The 17,503-nt window shown below is 33.3% G+C and overlaps 1 protein-coding gene across 1 annotated transcript; it reads left to right on the top strand.

Annotated features, from left to right (window-relative positions):
* Positions 1-13,545: 13,545 nt before the first annotated feature.
* Positions 13,546-14,803, top strand: LOC131155321 (EPIDERMAL PATTERNING FACTOR-like protein 9). Its single transcript, XM_058108362.1, has 3 exons — positions 13,546-13,721; positions 14,074-14,153; positions 14,258-14,803. The coding sequence occupies exons 1-3, from the start codon at positions 13,652-13,654 to the stop codon at positions 14,438-14,440; spliced, it is 333 nt and encodes a 110-aa protein (XP_057964345.1). The 5' UTR covers positions 13,546-13,651; the 3' UTR covers positions 14,441-14,803.
* Positions 14,804-17,503: the final 2,700 nt, after the last annotated feature.

Below are 17,503 nucleotides of genomic sequence, written 5' to 3'. Positions count from 1 at the left end.
ATTTATTTTTACCTTAGATCCATAGCATATCCTCCTATACCATTCGCATTTGCATCCTTATTTTTAATTTAAGATTCAGTATTACCACTCAAAAACAAGAATGAACAATACTTTACGATGGCTTTCTTGAGATTGTCACCCTAAGAAAATCATGGAAACCGCCATGGAAATCCTACCTCCAAGCGGTGAGACGTGACCCTAAATTCTAATCTTAATCCTCCCCAAAATCCATTCCTATACTTTGGTATTGTTATCCATTATATCCTAAAGTCTGCAGAACCTAGCAACTTAGGCTTTGATACCAAACTGTTACGCTCTATTTTTTTTCCAATTACCTTTGATACCATAATAATAATAATAATAATAATAATAATAAAGATAACCGTGTCAACTCGAACCCAAAATGGGGTACTGGAATACATCTGTCCAAACACGCACTTTGTTTATGCAGAAGAAAACATAACACATTTAAACTTTATTTACAGCACCGGAGCACTACATGTCTCCAAAATATACACAACTCTCAAAATAAGTCAACCACTAATTCAAGGTTTATACACCCATAATCGTGTTTTTCAAAATAAACTCACATACCTTGCACTATAGGGCGACGTATCCTCTATCTCAAAGCTTGCTCTTCCTGACGTTTTGAATTTCCTAAAATATTTAAGATCTATGGGTGAGACACCTCTTAGTAAGTTGGAATAAATTATTACTAGTGACTTACTTCTAAAAATGAGTAGCACTAGGGCTATCCCAAGTATAGGAGCTGCATCATGTAATAATTAGCCCAAATAGGCCAGATCGTCTCCACGGGGAATGCAGATTAGTTCTAAACTAGCGTAAAATAGGAGAAGAAAATAAGAAAACAAATTTTACTGAACATGGTTCAGATTCGAGATCTTGGGATTTTTGAAAGTTTGTTATGAAATTGAAATGACACAAAACCTAAACTAAAGATTTAACACGCATAAAACCAACCAAACAACTCACTAACTAAACAAAGATAAAGTAAAATTAAACCTCAATAATGACTTAAGATTAAACACCCAACTCAACACAATGATAACTTGACCCCAAAAAAATAAAGCAAACAAGACTCATTCAGTAATAAACTAAACTCAATATGATAATAACTTAAATAAGAAATAAAGCAAACATGGTCTCAAACAAAATTAAACTAAGCCATATGACAAAATTAAACAAAATGATGAAATAACAACCTAACAATGCTTAACAAAAATGCTCAATTCAATAACCAACCCAAACTAAATATTAAAATAAGTGTGGCAATGATAATGAAGTAAACAAAGTAAATAAGAAAAGACAAAATAAACTCACAATATCAAATAAAAATATTCAGCTTCAACAATGGCTAAAGAGAATTAAACTTAAAGGCTCCCCCTCAAATGATGCATAATATAAAATTCAGTACAATGTAAAATAGGCAATGGTTTTGCACGTATAACTCATGTACTTATGTAATTTTCTCCCCTTGCATTAAAAAAAACTTTTGTAAGCAATTTTTGCTAACTATTTTTTCAATAACCTTATATTTTTCTCCTCCTTTTAACATCAACAAAAAAGGTATATAACACAAATGTTCTGACATAATTATATTTCATCTTTAAAAAATATGCAACATTTATATTTCAAAATTGTACTATGAAGTATGTCTCCTTGTGTTATTCAATTTACTTCTCCCCTTACTAATGCAAAATTGTGTTGTTGAACTGAATTTCAATGTGAACATACACAGTGTGTCAATTTACATAGACATGGATAAGCAAAACAGTCATTAAAGTTCAAAGGTTTATGTGAGTATCAACATGTGTCATGTATCTATAACAAAATTTAACATGCAATCATCACGCTATGAGTTTAATACCAAATGTGACCAAATGAGCCAAATTTAAAATTTCTAACCAATTGTGAATATTAATTGATGTTGCTCCCCCTAAATTATGTAATCTAATATAATTCTAGGCAACTTCTCGACTATTTATCAAGCCTAATTCCTGTCTTATTTGGATAAACCTATCCTCCAAAAGTGGTTTGGTGAATATGTCCACCCCTTGTTCATCTGTGCATACAAACTCAAGTGTCACTTCTCCTTTTTGCACATGGTCACAAAAAAAATGATGTCTAATTTCTATGTGTTTAGTTCGTGAATGTGATATAGGGTTCTTGAGATGTTTATTGCACTAGTATTGTCACACCTTATAGGAACTGTATCATAACTTAATCCAAAATCCATAAGTTGTTGCTTCATGTATGGCGTTGAGCACAACAACTTCCAGCCGCTACGTATTCAGCTTTGGTTGTGGACAGAGCAACTGAATTTTGCTTCCTTGAAAACTAAGAAACTAATGAATGTCCTAGGAAATGACATGTGCCGCTAATACTTTTTCTATCTACTTTACTTCTGGAAAAATTGGCATCTGAATAACTAATAACCTCAAAGGATGTATACTTAGGATACCATAATCCAAGTTTGATTGTTCTTATTAGGTATCTAAGTATTCGTTTGATAGCTAATAAATGTGACTCTTTAAGTACAGCCTGAAATCTTATGCACAAACATACACTAAACATTATATCAAGCTTGTTGGGAGTCAGATATAGTAAGCTACCAATCATCCCACGATAGAGCTTAACATCATCTGGTATACCTTGTTCGTCTTTGTCTAATTCAAAGAAGAGCTCATTTGTGTTCCTAAGATTTTTCCATCTTCCATATTAAACCTTTTGAGTAAGTCTCTAACGTACTTTGATTGACTTATAAAAATTCCATGTTTTTCTTGATTGATTTGAAGTCCTAGGAAGAAATTGAGTTCACCAATCATGCTCATCTCAAATTCATTTTGCATAGTACTTGCAAACTCATTACAAAATTCTTCATTTGTTGCTCCAAAAATGATATCATCTACATATACTTGAACTAGGAGCATGTTTTCATTCTTAGATTTTATGAATAGTGTTGTATCAATTTTTCCTCTGATAAATCCATTATCTAGTAGAAAATCGCTTAGCCTTTCATACTAGGCTCTAGGAGCTTACTTTAAACCATACAATGCTTTAGTTAATCTATAAATGTGTTTTGGACACTTATGATTTTCAAAACCTGGGAATTTTTGTACATATACCTCTTCACTTATGTAGCCATTTAAAAAATTTTTTTTGACATTCATTTGATATAGTTTGAAATCCTTAAAAGCAGCATAAGCTAACAACATATGAATAGCTTCCATTCTAGCTATAGGTGCAAAGGTTTCCTTAAAATCTATTCCTTCTTCCTAGTTATATTCCTGAGCTACTATTCTTGCCTTATTTCTAACAACTATCCCATGTTCATCTTTCTTATTCTTATATATCCATTTTGTTCCAATAACTTTCTTATCCTTAGGTCTTGGAACTATTGTCCATACTTTATTTTTCTTAAACTGGTTTAACTCTTCTTGCATGGACATCAACCAAGATTCATCCTCAATTGCTTCACTCACATTCTTAGGTTCTTCTTGAGATAGAAATGCACAATGACTAATCATATTTCTAAGTGAGGATCGTGTGGCTACTCCACGTGATGGTTCACCTATTATTTGATCAATGGGGTGATTCTTCATGTACTTCCATTCTTTAGGTAGTTCATTACTTCATTTTCAAATTGATTTTTTTTAGCAGATGGTTCCTTAATTTAATTTCTCTTATCTGAATCATTTTCAATAGAGTTTTTCAAAATCTTTATTTATCTCAATTTCATCTCCATCCATCTTTTGAGTAAATAGATTGGATTTGTCAAATACTATGTGAATGGATTTTATAACTATTAAGGTTCGTTTATAATATACCCTGTAGGATTTACTATCTAAGGCATATCCTAGAAAAAATACCTTCATCTGATTTCACATCAAACTTTGGTAAGTGTTCATTATCTCTAAGCACAAAGCATTTACAGCCAAAGATATGAAAATATGAGATGTTTGCTCTATGTCCATTCCATAATTCATATGGAGTCTTATTTTTAGATGGTCTAATCAAAACTCTATTTAGAACATAGCAGGCAGTATTCACTACCTCAGCCCAGAAGTACTTAGGTAAGTTATGTTCATTAAGCATAGTTCTGGCCATTTCTTGTATAGACCTATTCTTTCTTTCAACTACGCCGTTCTGTTGAGGTGTTATAGGAGTTGAAAAGTTATGGGATATTCCTAATGAATTACAATATTCTTCCATATCTTGATTTTTAAATTCTCTACCCCTATCACTCTGGATATTTTTGATTGTATATCCTTTTGCATTTTGAATTTTCTTGCATAGTTTAATGAATTGTTTACAAACTTCAACTTTCTCACCTAGAAATAGCACCCATGTATTTCTAGAATAGTCATCAACTATAACGAACGCGTATGATTTTCCTCCTAAACTCTGAATTGGGTTTAGACCAAATAAATCTAAGTGTAACATTTGAAGTGGCCTAGTAGTAGAGATTACTTTCTTCTTCTTAAAACTAGATCTTCTTGTTTTCCTAGTTGACATGCATCACAGATTTTATCTTTCACAAATTTTGCCTTAGGCAATCCCTTAACTAAGTCTCCCTTAACTAATTTAGCTATTTAGTCCATGTTTGCGTGTCCTAGTCTCCTATGACAAATCCAACTAATCTCATTCATAGAAAAAAAACAAGTTACACATTAAGAAGCAAGATTGTCAAAGCTAGTAGTATATACATTTTCATGATGCTCAGCAGTGAATAGAATTTTGTTATTAGTTTTATGTTCAACAATGCACTTGTTATGTTCAAAAGATACTTTATAACCTTTATCAAACAGTTGGCTTACACTTAATAAATTATGTTTTAAACCATCAACTAGTAAAACATCATCTATAATAAGTGATGAATTGTTACCAACTTTACCTACACTTGTTATCCTTCCTTTTGCATTGTCCCTAAAAGTGACAAATTCTCCTTCCTTTGGTATGATGGATGCGAATTTAGCTTTATCCCCAGTCATATGATGTGAGCATCCACTGTCCATATACCATCTATCTTTCGAAGTGGACAATCTCAAGCACATCTGCAAGACATAATCAGATAACTACTTTTAGTACCCAGATTTTCTTGGGTCCACGGGGGTTTGTGCTTAACTCTCCTTTAACTCTCCATGTAATAACCCAAGAAAAAAAAAATGAATAATAATAATAATAGTTAGTATTAAAAAAAGAAAGTGTTTCTCTGTTAGGATCCTTGATTCCATGTTTGATGCCTAAGAAAGACCTTGTCTAAGCGAGTGCTCAGAGACCATTGCGGCTCAGTCGCTCCCTGGAGGTCGGCCTGGTCAAAATGGAATTTCATAGGATAAATAGGGTAGACACTGTTTATATACGTAAATAAGTACATAAAATAATGTTTTGACTGACATAATTTGTAGAAATATATGATAAAATAATAATAATGTAAGTATCATATGCGGGGCCCACATGAGTCCCGAAGCCGTATGGAGGTTTACACGAGTCTCAAAGCTATTTAGGATGCATAAAATCATATAAGAATTATTCGAGTTACGTAGGATCCATTCGGGTCTCGAAGTTGTGCGGGGCCCACAAGACCGTGTGGGGCCCACATGAGTTTTCAAAATTCAAATTTAATTCTTGTTCAAAAATAAATAATAAAATAAATAAATACTCAAAATAGTTTAAAAGTAATAACAATGATAATAATAATGATAATAATGATTAAGAAAAATAATAAAATAATAAAATAATTAATTAACTAATTGATTAATTAATTAGGTAAGTGATTAATTAAAAATTTATTTAATGGGAATGGTGGCAAGCACTCCCACATGGCCTCCATCCCCATCCCATACTCAACCCATACCTTGCCCATCCCTTGCCCATTCTTTAATTTTAAAAAAATTATAATTTCACCCATCTCCCCACACTTTTATAAATTCCATTTCTTCCCCAAAATTTTCCTATAAATAGGGAGCTCTCAACCTTCATTTTTCACAACAATTTTCTAAGGAAGAGAAGGATTAGTGAGTGAAAGAATTTGTGGTGGAGTGAGAATTTTGAGTAAGTTCTCACTCACCCACTCTTTCCGATCTCATATTTTAAAGATAGTTATTGTGTTCGTAGCACACGGTAAAAGAAGAAGGTAAGTAAATTTTGATTATGTTAGTTTCTTTTTATTTTAAATTCATACCCGAGTTTATTTTGTACGTAAATTTTAATTATGTTACTTAGTTCCACAAAATTTCTATGAGTTTATTTTTACGCATATTTAATTATACCAGCTCTATCTTTAATATACTTGCATCTATATTTGGGTTAAGAAATGTTCTAATCCCCTCGGGTAAATTTTCAGCGTTTCTTTCTATTCAAAAATAAAATTATATATATTTTTAACACAAAAATTGTTTGGCATGAGTTTATTTCTACGTTGCATTTTTTTATGAAAATATGAGTAAAGATGAGATTTTCACGATATTATTTTAAATTGCATAAATTATAATAAGATGATTTTCAAACCCCTTATGGCAACGAAAGTTCAAAGTTACAGATGCTCGGTACCGCAGCTTAAAATTTATACGGATCAGAGTGCACCCACACTGTTTACAGAGTGGTTATTTATGTTAGTGAATTTCTCCTGAGTGCACACCTGGTTCCGGACCAGGACTTAATAAGGAAAATCTCACTTAAAGTTTACGTACGTTGATTTAGTTTGGTCGGCCAGCCAGCTAAGTCCAGTCTTCGGACCGCACAATCCAGTCATGGGGGTAAACATGACTTACGGCAAACAGGCCTAAGGATGGTTTTTTTTTTAATATATGTTTATACATTTAATTACGTGTATAAAGTTACTGATGATTTGAAGGAAAAGTGTAAGTTTATGTAAAAAGGCTTATTTTGGTGCTTAAATGACGATCTAAGGAAAACGTATAAAGAAAAGTATATATGTGTTTATCATTAAATATTTTTACAGTTAAAAGTTTAATTTAGCAGTTATAGTATATGATTGTAAAAATTTACTGCTGAAATTGATGACAAAAGTTTTATGCAGAAATTTTTAAACTTATGTTTATTCTAAAAGCAGTCTTGAAGTTATAGTATTAAATATTGTGTTATGAAATTCTTTAAAAGCTCATTTTGGCCACACACTAATAATAATCTTATTTACTTACTGAGCGTTGTCTCACCCCAATCATATTTTATTTCAGATAATTCTGAAGGACATGTCGAAAATCAGGCTTAGTAAGCATGCGGGTGGGGATTAGAAAAATAAAGATTGATTAGAAATATTAGTATGGTTTCAATATTTATGTTTGTGTAATTTTTCTTCTTTTGAAATAAATGATTGTAATATGGATGATTAGCACTCTGGTTTAATAAAAATTGAGTTTATTTTGCTTCCGCTGTAAATCAGTAGTAAAAAGTTAATATCCCAGGCCCCTCTGGGTCGGGGTGTTACACTCCATACCTTTTTCATCTTAACATCTTTGTTCTTAAAAGGACAATCAAATTTTATATGGCCCATCCTTTTACATTTAAAGCACGTGGTAGATTTATAAGAATCTTTTGATGGAACATAAGTCTTTGATTCTTTTACAAAATAACCCATGTAAAGATGTTTTTGTTTTAAATTTTCTTTTCCATTAAAACCAAGTCCTTCTTTAGCTAGGGAATTTCTTTGAGCTCCAAGGAGTTTTTCAAAATTAGTTTGACCTTTTGTAAATTTACGGTTAATCTTAGATTTATCCTTCAAATTCTTTTCTAACTCCTCAATTTTCAAATCCTCGTCTCTCATTAAGGATGCATGAGATTCATTTTGAATTTCTACTGACTTTGAAAGTTCCTTCAATTGTAACTTCAAAATAGAATTTTTCTTATTCATTTTATCAAGATTTTAAGTGTATACAAATATTCCTATTGTAGTTCATCATAAAAGAGCATGCTATTTTCATTTTTTGAATCACTAGAATATTAAGATGAAGAAGAACAAAAATATTGTACCTCGTGGTCTTTGTGGGCCATCAAACAAAGATTTGTAATCTCATCATCACTAGATTCAGATTCTGAACTACTGGTACTATGAATATCCCAACCAACCTTTAGTGCCTTCTTCTTGTTCTTAGACATTTTCTTCAAGTGGGGGTAGTTTGCCTTGATATGCGCAACTTCTCTACAGTTATAGAACGTAGGAAGATCCTCCTTTTGCTTCTTTCTACTTGTCTCTCCCTTTTCTGTTTTTAAGCCCTAGAAATTTCTAGTGTATTTCTTGTTCTTTCTTATGAACTTTCCAAATTTCTTAGTGAGAATAGTCATGTTATCATCCGTTCTGAATCACTTCCTTTGCTGGAGCTATTGGATGATGCATTGAGTGCTATAACTTTCTTTATTTTATTTTACTCATTCTTCCTCTCATTTATCGCTAGATCATAAGTGATGAGCGATCTGATCAGTTCATCAATTGACATCTCCTTTAGATTTCTTCGTTCAGCTATTGTAGTAGCCTTAGCTTCCAAAACTAGCAGTAGTCTCCTGAGTATTTTCCTGATCAACTCATAAGTAGGGTAAGATTTACCAATAGCATTTAAAGAGTTCGTGATGTGTGTGAATCTAGTGTACATAGATTGAATAGATTCATTAGCAGTCATTTCAAATGTCTCATATTCACTAGTAAGCATGTCTATCTTACTATCTTTAACTTCCTTACTACCTTCATATGTAACTTCTAATTTTTCCCAAATCTCTTTAGCAGAGTTACATGCCATCACCCTATTAAACTCATTTACATCTAGTGCATAGAATAGAAGGTTCATTGTAGTGGCATTTATTTGAACAAATTTCCAATCATCTTCAGTATATTCATCTTTAGTCTCAGGTATGTTTACTTTGTCAACTACTTTCATAGGAACATGGTTTCCCTTATAAAATATTTTTCATACTTTCCAATCTACATTTAAAAGATATATACTCATCCTTCGTTTCTAGTAGGTGCAATTTACACCGCAGAAAATTGGTGGTCTAGTAGACGAGTGTCCCTCACCGAATGGGGTTACACCGATGTGTGTCATGTGATCTTTTTACAACAATAACAGTTAAGTCTATGTAACCTTGCTTTGATACCAAATGTTAATTACAGTGTTACCTTAAGAGGGGTGAATTGGGTATTTCGAAATTATTTAAATTTATTTTATCGGCTTGGAACTAATTCAAATTATTATCTCAATAAATTCAATTATACCCAATTAAATATTAAGTGCATGTAATATTAATCAACATACAAACATGCGAAAATTGGTAATGAAATGCACATGGAAATTAAAAAGTTAAGGGAAGAAAGAAGGCAAACACAGTTTTACGAGGTTCAGCCAACCCGGCATATGTCCTCACCTTGAGCAACCCACTCAAGGATTCCACTAAATTCCTACTCCTTTAACCAAGACAGAGTTTCCCTTACAATCCGCTGGTTATAAGAAGCACAACTTCCTCCTATTCGCTGCTTACAAGAGACACAACTTCCTCCTCCTCGGTTCACAATCTCCTTTAACCAAGACAGAGTTTCCCTTACAATCCGCTGGTTATAAGAAGCACAACTTCCTCCTATTCGCTGCTTACAAGAGACACAACTTCCTCCTCCTCGGTTCACAATCTGAATCGTGATTACAATATAGAATTAAAATTTTGCAAAAACTCAATATTACTTCTACACAAAGCTAGTGAGTACAATCAAAATTCCTAACACATATTCATATGATAAAACTTGAAGTTCAGTATTTATATAACAATGAGATCATTATATGAATGATATGCTTCACAAATCTACCATTTAAATCAATATCTCCCAAAAATGATTTTATAAATAAATGCTTTAGAGAAACGTACGGTTCGATTTCAAAATACTTTATGCAAGATTAGAAAATAAGATCCTTTCAAAAATAATCTTGACTAATGCCCAAATCTATGTTCTTGCTATCAATAATTTGTAAAGTTGAATCTTTGAATAAATATATGACTTTGAATATTGTAAAGATTTAAACACTATGTTTCAAAAATAATATTCCTCAAGAATATGTATTTAGAAGCTCTTAGTATTTGCAATCAAATAATTCTTACAATAATCAAATAGAAAATCTTTGAATGAAGATATATTTTAAACTTTTTTCAAGATTTTAGTTTTAAACAAAAACTTTTCTCAAGTAGTGATCTTTCACAAAATGTATATACAATTAATAACTAAAGATCAACATTTCAAAATGAATATTCAAGAATATGTTTGTGAGATGAAAAGGTCTTTAAGAATTAGCTAACAATTAGATTGATCACCAAACCTCAATACCCAAGTTGTTTGCACAATATTCACTGGAACTCCTTTTGAAAATCAACGTAGGCCGAGCGTAGATATGATGTAAATGCTTTGAAATCGCAAGAAAGAGCTTAGCAATGTGTTCAATGCTTCCCAAAGTTCTATATATGTTCAAGGCTCCCAATCATATGCCAAAAGTGAAACACTAGGGTTTAGAGGTTGTTTATATAAGTAATCTCCGCCTTAGGTTAAGTCTTGACCGTTGAATCAATTTGATTAAGTGAATAGCTCACGTGTTTTCTCACTAAAGTTCAGATTTTTAAAGTTTTTGTAGGTTCAGAGGACTGAGTGTTTGGGTTCAAACATCTGATATTCCGCACTAAAAGTTATAGTCTGGACATAGGGTCAGATGACTGAACTGTGGGTTCAGTCTTCTGAAGTCCTAACTCAGATGACTGAACTGAAAGTTCAGATATTTGAAGGTGTTTAGCCTGTTCTGTGTTTTAGTAATTAAATCCTCATATGACTGAACTAATTCTTCAGTATTCTAAGGAAACTCTTCAGGAGTCTGAAGTAAAACTTTAGTCCTCTGAGGTTGTATCTTTAGACTTCTGAGGGTACACCTCAGTCATTTGGGAAGACCAACTTTAGAATTTTTATTTTCAGTTTCAAAATCAATTTTATTTTCTTGCTTTAATCCCTTATAAAACTTTTTTGGGGGTTTAAAATAAGTTCTCTAAGTCTATGTTTAACCCTAGAAGGTTTTCATGAGATGCATGTATAGGGTATATTTTGAGCTTCTAACTATATCATATAAAATATGCAAATACATCAATTCTAAATACTCATTCCCATGATGATCTTGAACTTGACGTTTGCATCTTTATTCTTCTATTCTTTTAGTTCCATGGATTGTGTCGGGTTATATAAGCTTTAATCCTCGTGGCTTCCATGATTTCATCACCTTCTGTGCATGCTAAGTAATGTTTATGTTCACAATCTCAATGCACAGATCAAATGTCATGTGATTTGTCATTATCAAAATAGGATTGGACTCATAGTGTCAACAAAGCTCTTTAGGAAAAATTAAATTCCTAGAAACCATTTTTAAAGACCTTGAAATATAATTTCCAAAATTATAAATAATAAAGGTCTCAAATGAAAAGAGTTTTCAAAGTCAAATCTTAGAAAACAATTTTTTTTGCAAGCTCAGGAGCCTACCCAAAACTCTCAGGCGGTTGACCATTTTTGTGTTTTTTAAGAACTAGCAGACAGAAAGGTGCGAGTCGCTTGATGGTAGCCTAACAGGTGCTTGCCTTGTCAACTGAGGCGACTACTAGTGTTCTGTCTTTCAATTTTAACTAAGATAGGGGCCTGACCAATCGTGATAGGCGACTACCACTTGAGGAATTTTAAAAATTTCCAATGGGAAAATTTTTTAAATTTGTTTCTTGGGCTCGAATATTTTAATAAACTTGACCAACATTCCAAGTAAACTTGGGAAGCAATGAATTAACTTTTTAAATTCTATAAATAGCCCCCAAGACAAGGATTTTAATGACCAAGAAATATTTTCAGCAATCTAATGCTCTCAAGTGCCTCCTACTCTCAAAGGATTTCTTGCACACATCTTGCTACTTACTCAACTGAGTTCTTGCTTATCATCTCACACGAAATTGAACTTTAAAGTCTGAATCTTTCAATCAAAGGAAGATTAATCCGGTGATAGAATTTCATTGAGCTTCAATTTCTTTATATTGAATTTACATTGAAGTATATTGTGCTAATTGTTATACTAACCTACTCTATCTAAGAGTGTTTCTTGTACACAAGTTCTCTTTTACTTGTTTCTTATTTCTTGACGATTCCAAGTTGTTGGATCGTTGACCAAGTGTGGGGTATCACTTGGAGAGGCGTTGCTCTAGCCTATTGAAGGAGTGACCGAGCATGGGGTATCCCTTGGAGAGGCATTGCTCTATCCTACTTAAGGAGTGTCTAAGCAAGGGGTATCGCTTGTAAAAGGTTTGTTACCCCTGGAAATGAATAGTATAGTGGAATTCTTTGGTGGTATTGGCCAAAGGTGAGGATGTAGGCTAGGGGTATAAGCCGAAGCTCGTAAAAAACGCGATGTCACTCTCTTTCCCTATTCTCTTTAATTTCCAGCAAATATTAATTGTGTGGTTGTGTTTTAATTTCGGATCATATACACTACATGGATTGGATATTAAATAAACTAAAGCTTAATTTGTTTTTGAGATTTTGCGGAAATCGAAATGAAGTACGTTAGTTGATCAATACAAATTGTGAAAATCGTAAGAGAGTATGTTGATTGATTCAACACCCAAGACTTATTAACTGAAAGTTTATTTAAAGTCCAAGTTCTTGGAAAGAGTGCTGAATTTCATATTGTGCTTCACATTGAGAAATCAAATCCATCAATACAGGACTTAAATCAATCATATACATAGAGTTACAAACAAAAGCTGAGAATTATCAATAAGCTGCATATTATATCTTGATTGGATATTTTGGTGATTGATTGCTTCAATTGTTGAGTGTTTGATTGTTTGAGTTTTGACTTGTGTTGTGTTAAGTATTGGTTTATTAAGTAAACTTTGTTGGGTATTAGCTGAATTAATAAGTGATCAAAGAATTCATAAAAAAAATTAAAAGAAATTTTAATAACCCAATTCACCTGCTCTTGGGACAACTCCTTAACTCCTCTTGGGACAACTCCTTAACTTTCATAATATATAATAGAAAACAAAACAACCTCGTTCAAAATAGTAGACATTCTGTAAATTTAGGCATTTTTTGTTCATTGACCGTATAATAAAAAAAGAAGCAGCAAGTGTTTACATGGTTTCACATCCTTCTAGGAGTCACCATGGAAACCTCTAGCCAGTTCCCAAGCCTGGAAGCCGTCCATGCTGTACTTGGTGGCGCTTTCCCTAGATGGGGGCATACAAATGATTTCCTACCAGAAACCCCATCTAGCCCTTCAAAACTATCTAAACATTCCAAACTGCACCGCTTAAAATATGGGAAAGGATATGGGCATTTCTGTATTTCTGAAGAAATAAACAAATGCAGAGAACTCCAATGGGACATGAGTTGGCTCCAGGCCAGTAGGCAGGCAAACAGTGCGTTGGGGACCCTTTGGTGTGCCGCTCTTGTCACTGGCTGCAGATTTTGTCAGTTTATCTCTTATGGTCATTATTTGACCACAAAGCCCCATTCCCCCCGCCTTCTCTCTCTCTCTCTCTCTCTCCCTCTCGCCATATATTGCCTACAACCGAGTCACCTGTTCTTCAATCTCATTGAATCCCAAGGAATCAAAGAATGGCCAGCGCTAAAAAGACCTTTCTCTCGCTGTTCTTCACCTTAATTTTAGCTGCATACGTTATACAAGGTCTCTAGCTACCTCTTCTCTAAATTCCTCATCATTTTCATTGGCTTCGATGAGAACTTTATCATATATATATATAATAAATGTTTAATTTCTGTTCAATGGCTTCTGCCTTTGTTCCGGAGTTTCAACCAGGTTTTAATCATTGTCAGTTTCAGTAGAATTTCGATTATCTGCTTATTTTTTTATTATTATTATTTAATTCTGAACTCACCAGAACGGGATTAATTGTATGAAATTCAGTTTCTGTTTGGTTTTAGTTTCTTTGTTCCACCAAATTTCTTTGTCAATTATTTCAGACTATTTGGTAACTTACGACTCTGTCCGTATATTTTCTGTGTTTGAGTGTTGACAGGATCTACAACTCAAGTACTACTTCATTATCATCAAATGCTCCCTCGCTCCTCCACATTGAAAATAGACTTAAATTTGCAGGTGAGAAACTAAGAAGTGACTACCAGGCATTGATTCTTTGGAATTAAGATAACGTCGTAACGTGTCATCTGATTTCATATCAAAATAAATATTTTGAACTGCAGGGTGGCAGTCGAAGACAGATGAGTGGGATTTCAAGGAGAATGATGATTGGTTCCACAGCACCAACCTGCACATACAATGAATGTAGAGGGTGCAAGTACAAGTGCAGGGCTGAGCAAGTTCCTGTGGAGGGAAATGACCCAATGAACAGCGCATATCATTACAAATGTGTTTGCCATCGGTAATATATATATTTCTGATCACTCTCCAGTGAGTGTTGTTTTGAATCCGCGCGCCGCAGAGAACTGCATTCGTTCTTAAGTGTTCAACTGTCAGTACAAACAGTTAAAGTGGGTCTCTGAATTAGCTGTTGTCGTGTTAGTTTGGAATACGAATAACGCAGAGACTCCAGTTCTTTCTGCTTGTTTCGAATCCAAATAATGCAGAAGTTTCTTCCTTCCAGCTGCTTCCTTCTTCCATTTTATTTTATTTATTTTATATTATTATGTTTTCTCAAGTGCAATGAGCTGCAGAGTTCTAGTCAAGGGGTCTGTAATTCAGTAAAATCATCAGAAAATGAAGCCGCAGACTGAAAAGGATCTCAAATATCTCCCTGCTCTTACTGTTTTATGTTCGAACGTGAGCGCTATGCACGCACGCACGTATCGGAATTATATTTTTTTGAATTCCAAACTGTTTATTGTTGTTATTTTTTGGTTTCGTGCTCGACATTGCTGCATATATATGAGTCTGAGAAATTTCGAGAAAAATTAAGAAGCTTCACATTTATTTTATGAGGTCTCCCCTCACAATAAATAAATAAATAAAACCGGACAGGACAGCGAGGGGGATGAAAGAATGAGAGAAGTGACCTCAGCGGGTGGCTGAGAGAGAACAGAGCCACAAACAGAATCCCACACAAAGACGCCCACAGGTCAAGCCAGACGCTGCACGAGTCAAGAAAAGAAGGGGTATTTTCGTAGTTTCACATAAAACATACATATTTACGTCATTTTGGCCGAGGGTCTTGCACGAAATAAAATTTGATTTCCAAGACATTCTGTAGATGCAACAATTGCTAGATTTCGACGCATGGAAGTATAGATGTGGTCAAACTAATTCTTGCAGCCAGGGTTGCATTATAAATGAAGCCATCCCCAATGCCAACATCTTGAGAAGGCCCCACGAAACCAGGCCATTCCAAGCTACTCGGCATGATAAACTTGGATTATTTAAAAGTTCCAAATTTTTTTTTCAAAATAAAATAAAAAATTTAGAAGGCCTTAAGTTTGCAATTATCTAAAACAAACTCCTTGGCAAATGATACAATAAGAGGGTATGCTTGGTAAAACAATAATGAAAAAGACAACATGAAAATGAGTTCCATGTTAGGTAGTACATAACTTATAAACCTTTTTTGTCTAATGAAAACACTTTTAAAGGATCAGGGCTAAAGCATTGTCTAACTGATTTTCTTTTGTAAGTCATATTAAGTTATATTAGCTTTGGTGGTTACATGATCCTAATTGTCATATTTTGATGATAACAACTCATTAGTGGTTTTGAGTAAACTAATATTTGCTAACAAGCTATGACAGGTGCAAATCCAAGTGCAAAGATCAAGTAAACTCTGAACAGGTCAGACATCATCAAAAAGGGAAAGATTGTTAGTTTTATTAGCTATATAATCACATTTAATGTGTTTTGATGATATTAACCTAATGTGTAGTTCAAAGTTTAACCTATCTTTGTAGATCAAGTTAGTATAGGTACAAGTGACAAATACATAAAGAAACTGGATCAAATGCAAAGATCGGACTGCGTGGACATTTAAGTAGGAAAGATCAAAGTGGACACTCACTCGAAAGAATTCAAGCACGTCCAACAAAGTCTTAGTGTAATAGGGAGTGTTTTGAGGTAGAAACTGCTGTAACTGTTGCGATATTGTTTCACGCAAGATCTTTGAGCAAAAGTTGAGTAAATGCATTTCATATTAGGTTATAAGTATATAGGATATCACTAAACTCTTACAACAAAACTTAATGAGTTTTCAAAGCAAAACAATTTTTTTATAAAATTATATTTTACTCAAATGTATTTTTATATTGGACAAGTTTTAAATCATATTAACCTAATGTGTAGTTCAAAGTTTAACCTATCTTTGTAGATCAAGTTAGTATAAGTACAAGTGACAAATACTTAAAGGAACTAGATCAAATGCAAAGATCGGACTGCGTGGACATTTGAGTAGGAAAGATCAAGGTGGACACTCACTCGAAAGAATTCAAGCACACCTAACAAATTCTTAGTGTAATAGGGAGTGTTTTGAGGTAGAAACTACTGTAACTGTTGCGATATTGTTTCATGCAAGATCTTTGAGCAAAAGTTGAGTAAATGCAATTCATATTAGGTTATAAGTATATAGGATATCACTAAACTCTTAGAAAAAAACTTAATGAGTTTTCAAAGCAAAACAATTTTTTTATAAAAATATATTTTACTCAAATGTATTTTTATATTGGACAAGTTTTAAATCATATTAGTGTTACAATATTTTAAAGACTTGGTCTTGGTTGGGTTTAAAACCTCATTTATTTACCACTCAAATTCCTCTCTCGAATTTCCTAAAACACCTTTCAATATTTGTAGCATAACTTTTGTTAGAGAATTCCAAAAAAGGCGATCTTGGTATCTAGAAATACCTTAGAAAAAAATATCACAACTTTCATGTTGAAAATTTTCACAGATGAGAACATTTAGATAATGAACAAATAGGGCAAACCGTCGATAGTTTGGCCAAGTGCATCGATGTTTTCAGATGGAGAGTTGAATGGTTTTCTTGTATAAGGAAACCGTTGACGGTTTGGGGGAAACCATCAACGATTGCATCGGGGTCTGAACCCCAACAACCATAAAATGACCAGTTTTTAAAGTGAATAAATAATATATTATTCCAACGGTCATAAAACGACTAGTTGCTTATTTTGCCTATAAATACAAGTCCAAAGGCTTGTTTAAAGATTGATCTTAATAGTTATATATCATTTATAAACACACTTCAATTAGTTCATCATATTTGTGCTCAGCTTCTCTCTTACTCTTTAATCTTAGTGTGATACATTACTTTAAGAGAGATTGTGTGAGGATTTGATTGTATCAAATATCAGCTTATTCAAAGTGCATCTGTATTTGTATTTGTTTTCTTCCATTTGTTGTAAAAAGGGTTCTTTGGTGAACCTAGGGTTTTTGGTGAACTGGATTGCAAGTGTTCTTGGTGAACCTTGCGGAAAGGCTCTTGGTGACATTTG

Source organism: Malania oleifera, chromosome 5 (genome assembly GCF_029873635.1).
Source record: "Malania oleifera isolate guangnan ecotype guangnan chromosome 5, ASM2987363v1, whole genome shotgun sequence".
In the NCBI taxonomy this organism is placed as follows: domain Eukaryota; kingdom Viridiplantae; phylum Streptophyta; class Magnoliopsida; order Santalales; family Ximeniaceae; genus Malania; species Malania oleifera.
The sequence above is the reverse complement of the archived record's forward strand: the minus strand, read 5'-3'. Positions and strand labels throughout refer to the sequence as shown.